General features: G+C 39.8%; 1 protein-coding gene across 2 annotated transcripts in view; it reads left to right on the top strand.

Moving 5' to 3' along the window:
- ppm1h (protein phosphatase, Mg2+/Mn2+ dependent, 1H) overlaps positions 1-5,351 on the top strand; it is a 38,648-nt gene extending 33,297 nt beyond the window's left edge. For both annotated transcript variants that reach the window (XM_082539251.1, XM_082539252.1), the window contains exons 10-11: positions 2,786-2,937; positions 3,278-5,351. In XM_082539251.1, the coding sequence (XP_082395377.1) occupies positions 2,786-2,937; positions 3,278-3,425 (300 nt within the window). In that variant the 3' untranslated portion in view covers positions 3,426-5,351. The remainder of the gene's footprint in view (positions 1-2,785; positions 2,938-3,277) is intronic.
- Positions 5,352-6,000: the final 649 nt, after the last annotated feature.

Consider the following 6,000-nt stretch of genomic DNA (forward strand, 5'->3'; position numbering starts at 1 on the left):
ATAGAGAATCTGTGGTGTATTATAGGAAGATGAACCCCAAAATACACACAAACTGAAGGTCACTGTCAAAGTAACTTAGGCTTTAATAAACCCATTCGCCGTCTTCAGGTTTTTCAGCTAATTCAGGGTAGCCTATCCCAGTCATAGGGTGAGAGGCAGGGTACACCTTGGATAGACCACTGGCCTCTCACAGGAGATATACAAGCATTCAAAAAGAAGAATTTTTTCCTGATATTGACTTATTTTGACATCCACTAGTTTATATGTTCAAAGAAATGTGTGGGAGAGTGCCCTGCAGGGAATGTGAAAACGTCCTGCGGGGACATGTTTTCCCTGCACACTGTCAAGTTAGAATTACAGACTTCTCTCAGGTTGTGAATAAAAAATAAATAAAACAGGCTGACCTTGGCAGTTTGAGTCATTTTGACATAGAATTTGGGTATTTGAGTAAAAATCAGAGGATCAGGTCCTTCCCTTTTCTTGACATACTATAGGAATGCTGCCTCATAGATTGATAGTCTCGCTGTGTTTCTCTCTTTCAAAGCCTGACTTACTGTTCATCTCAAGGTTCCCCACAACATGGAGCCTTGTGATCCACACACAACTCATTTTGATAATCTTACAGTGACTCTCCCTGCTTGCGTGTGGTGTTCTGTTTTTAAAGTAGCCTAAGTTGGTGTGCCTGCTGTGAATAGGCAACGCCTCCACAGTAGCAAAAGAATTACTTGAAGCAACCAAACAAAAACCATCCAAGGCCACTGGGTATTATTTTTGCCTGCTGTTTCAGAGTATGCTTCTGTTCGCCCATAGTAATTTAAAAGACTGTGCCTCACCAGAGTTGCCACAGTAACACGAGTTTCCCTGCTTCAGAATATCTTTGAAGGATTGAGACCATCAACATTGTTTAGACAAGTATATGGAGGCGGATGTGTTAAGAAAGTAGAGATTAAATGGAAAGATCATCCTAGTAATTTTTCTTCTGATATTTTGAGAGATTCATGTAGAGATATCCACACTAAGAGACTTGTTACAGTACAGGTAATCCACAAAACAGTTTACATTGTGTTCTGTGGCTGCCATTGATTTTTTTTTTTTCTTCTTCTTATAATCTCAGTAGCTTATGTCAATAAAAATGTTGGGTGGTCCAGCACTCTGGTCCAGAATTGCTTGAAGCACAACAATGAAATTGGAAATCCCTTGACTTGGCATGTAGCGCTAATGATAGATGAAAATTTTGGTTTCTAAGCTGTCAAATCTTTGAACAGTACCAGTGACTGTGTAAAAGATGGCCAGCGTGGCTCCACTCGGGAGCAGTTCAGTAATCCATTTTTTCTTAAGTCACTGGTTAGTGACCCATTAGCAAACATTATAGTATACTCAGGAGATGGAGCAGGTCATCTTCTAATCAGAAGGTTAGTGGTTTGATCCCTGACTCCTCCACTCTGCATGGAAAAAGTACCCTTGGGCAAGGTAGTAAATCCTGAGTTACCCTCTGAGTGTTAATGTTAGACATAGAAAGCACTTAGGCGTAGAAAAATTGCTTGTATGAATGCGGGTGGATGAGGCTTGAAGCAAGAAGCACTTTGAGTGCTCAAGTAAAGTAGAAAAGTGCTATAGATAAACCAGTCCATTTACCACTAAGATGGTGTACTTTAATCGGATGTTTCATTATTACGCCATTTCCAGCTTCTCCTCTGCTTGCCTTCTGTATTGCATTGTGGGAAAGCATTGTAACACTGAAAGCCAGGAGCTGGGAGAGTAGCAGCACAGAAAAGGAGAGGCGTCAGTGACAACAGATACAACCCAGATTAAATCAGATACAGGAAGAAAGAAAAACAGCTGGGATTGAGGCGGGTTGCAGAGCAGCCTGCAGAGGTGCCGAAGCTACATGTCCTGTATGAAACAGCCAAGACGGGTGGCAGAAGTACATACATTTGTCAGTTAAGCAGGAGTATACATACTTAGGTGCTGTATTCTGCAATCACAACTTATTAACATATTATAACATATTAACCCCTGAGTATAATGTAATGAATCATGTGCACAGTAAGATTTGCAGTGAATCCTATGCAATAAGCACCAATGACAAATACAAAACAATGACTCCCCGAAAATGCATGAACCAAAAAATAACATGCCTGTACATGAATATGCAAGGAGTAAAAAACAGAGGTAATTGTGTTAAAATGTGGGGAGTAAAAGTAAAAAGTTGTCAGAAAAATAAACACTGAAATACAGTTACCTGACAATTTTGCTCGAGTACAGTAATAAAGTGTCTGTGCTTCATTGCTTCCCACCTCTGACAGGCAGTATGTTGTGTGATAGAGTATCAGCTGAGCCATCAGTTACAGAGATGAACTTCCAGGATTCACTCTGAGCCTTGTGTACAGAGCAAATCCTCTGCTCTGTTAGTTTTGAAGTATTAAAGTTGCATCCCGTCTTGAAATTATTAAATGCTCTTATTGCTGTAATTCAGATTCACCACCCTGGTATTAGAATATAATCTGGATCAGTTTACCCTTTCAAGATTAAAGATAACCACTAGGAGGCCATGGCTAAGGCTTAAGACTGCTGTCCATTAATTACAGAGTGAGCATGTTGAACAGATGAATGTGCAGCACATTATAAAGTGCGTTGCAGCAGCTTTTTCAGGTTAAACACGGCTAAAATGCACAATCCATCTATACAATATTTTCTGTCTATAAATATGTAACGGGTGTACAAGGTTTGTACAAACAGCAAAGTTTTACAATTCTTGCTTCTCTTTTTTTTTTTCTAACTTCAGGTCAGAGTTTATCCTTTAGCACAGTGTGAGCATGGAGCCGATGACGTTCTGGTGCTGGGAACTGACGGACTGTGGGACGTCCTCTCCAACCAGGAAGTGGCTGAATCGGTCGGCTGTTTCCTGGCAAACTGCGACCCTGACGATCAGCACAGGCATGTTCACCCATCCCACACAGCTGCAGTCGCAGACAGGCCTGAACTTCCTCTCACCTCTGTCTTGTTTGGAGAGGGTGAACGTGGTTATCTTCTCACGATTACGCAAATTTCCAAACATTCAGATAATGATGTCAAAGAGCAGCTCATTAACAGGATTCCCTGATTATTTCCTCAATGGTTTTACTTTTTTAATTTTTGTTTGTTTTCTTCTGACTGTGGGCAGAGGCATTTATTCAATGGCTGCACGTTGCCATTATTCCCTGTTCTGATCATTATCTAATTGAATATCGCCGTGTGATGCTGACACCGTAACTACTTCTCACTTTCGTTCCCTCAGGTACACGATGGCAGCTCAAGACCTCATAATGAGAGCGAGGGGGGTGCTGAAGGATCGAGGCTGGAGGATAGCCAACGACAGATTAGGCTCCGGAGATGACATCTCTGTCTACATCATTCCCCTCATGTATGGAAACAAGCAGAACTAGCCAAGCTACGAAACCGCAGCCATCGCTGAAACACAACCCTGCCTTGACCTTTTAAAACTTCACATGTGCAGTTTTACCTCATTCCTTGTTCTCCTTTTAAAAGTGCTTTTGTTTCTGCTCAGATCAAAACCTGATCTGTCTCAGTTTCACCCTGATTATCCTCAATCAGGGTGATCTCTCTCTCTCCCTTTTTTTAAATATTGAAAAGGAAACAATCATAAGAGTAGCTGTTAATGATTACTGTTATTATTGTTTTTTTAATTCTTAGCTGTGTTTCGGGGGGCAAACCCTGTAAACCTGGACTCTCGAATGAGATGACGACATCTCAGGACTGCTGTTACTAACTAATGCACAATATTTAATAATGTGAAAATGTAAATAATCTGAAACACAAGACATTGGTTAAGTGTGTTTGGCTGAACACCTGTACAGTGTTTACCCCCCCCCCCCCCCCCCCCCCCCAAACCTAAAGGCTGCTGTAAATATGAATCATTCCAGCTCTGTTCCACGCACGCTTTTAACTTAGCCAGACTCAGCCATTCACTTTTCCACACCTCCCAGTGAAATGGGTGGGAAAAATGGGTTTCCTTCTGCTGACTTTCGGCTGTTACTTCTAATACTGCAGTTGCCATTTTTTTGCTCATTTGTACCATTGCGATACTGCGTTTGCTATTAAGGAGAGATTTTTTTTAAATGAAGACTACACTACCAGGTGGAGTGACACTTAAAAGATTTTGGCCCAATACATTTCACACTCCTTATTTCTTTACTATTGTATTTATTTGAACATCAGTTGAGATCTACAAAGAAAAACAAACATGTTTCAGACATGTTCCTCCTTAAGCTGTCGTTCACCTGCTGCATGTGCCATCATTAAGCTACGTAGTCATCCTTTACAGCAGGGGCATCAAATATAAGGCTCTGGGGCCAGAATTGGCCTAGCAAAGACTCAATCTGGCCCACTGGATGGCTTTGGGATATGTGAAAGAGGACATAGCATTTCCCCTTATGAAGATCTCCCTTATTGCCAATTATAAGACACTGGTAATAATGTAACAGATAAACAAAGATCAAAACAAAAAGGTTCCTGTTTTCTCACTCAACTTTTTTTTTTAAATGAGTAAAAATAAAAATAAAACAAGGCATTTTCTATGAATTAACAAAAACCTTCAGTTTTGTAATTACAAGGGCGCGGGGGGTAAATGAGCCACCAGAAGCTTTTTCTGTAATTTTTACACATTTATTTATTTGCACTGACCGATTTCTCTCATTTCCAACAGCTACAGTTCTTTATCACGTAGAAAAATTTAAAATTGCACTTCTTTTTCTTATAGTAATTGGGATTAAATGTGTAGTCAAATGTCTTTACACTGACAGAAGGAGTGGAGTATCGCTGGTTCGGACCAACTTAACATCAAAGTGGGCCGCATGTGGCCCATGATGTAAAAGGAGTTTGACATCCCTGCTTTACCTCATAGAACCTTTTCTCAGATTTATTGTTCTCATTTAAAAAAAAAATACATCAAAATGTATAAATAACAGGTACCTGTAACGACGCTGATGTTACAGATGTCCCTCAGAGCATAAATCTGGCCCGTCATTGCTAAACTTGTGTCTGAGCAGTCAACACAGTTCTTACGTTACGGAGTGGGTTTCCATATTTTATTTCAAATTGTACTTTCTTTTTTTTATTTTGAAGGTGAAAATGGTGAAACTGAGTAAATTTATTTAAATGTAAAAATGTAAATAACCTTTTCCAGCAGACAAACTCTCCCTTCCTTTTACTGTAAGTCACGCATATCTTACCGAAACCAAAACACACATGATTTGTACTGTTTTAGAATCCCATAGGAACAATAAAAAAAATAAATGTGAAGAAGTTCATTTTTCTGCTCTATTAAAGTAGTTGATCAACAATTGTGACAATTCTCTGCTGCCTCAGTGATTTAAAAAATAAATAAATGGTGTTGATTGATCCTGGCTCTGGAATGCACTTGGCAGACAGCTCAGAGTATTGGGAAAAGTAGCGGTCTGGCCTCTTTGGTAACTGTATCAAATGAACTTTATGAAAGAAAAGATTTTTTTAAAAACGTGAACTGATATAGCGCTGATGTAAATGACTCATCAAATACGATCGAATACTGGATATAACTGATTCTGCATCAAACAAGAAATTTTCTTGGAACTTAGACTTTAATGGAGACAGCATCTGCACCACATAAGACCATCACCGCTCTGACAAACTGTGTCAAGACAGTCCAGAAGCAAAAACGTGGATGAAGGGTATTAGTTCACACGATAGCCAAACTCAATGAAGATTTCCTGGTGGAGGCTGCTGCAAGGAAAGTAATCTTGACTTTTTGAAAAACACGTACGTACACGTACTTGATTGCTTGACCAAAAAAAGGTACGAATGTGGGCCATTTTCTTTCACCCAAAAATTCTGTCAATGCAAGTCAAACATCTGTGGAGCTAAAAGGAATATCTGCAACATTTTTGCTGAGTCCTTCTCCGGTGATGTCATACTGAATACTTGAAATACCTGAGAGACCATGGATGTAAATTAAATTAACAT

The sequence above is a fragment of the Aulonocara stuartgranti genome, assembly GCF_965226115.1.
Source record: "Aulonocara stuartgranti genome assembly, chromosome: 7".
NCBI classification, from domain to species: domain Eukaryota; kingdom Metazoa; phylum Chordata; class Actinopteri; order Cichliformes; family Cichlidae; genus Aulonocara; species Aulonocara stuartgranti.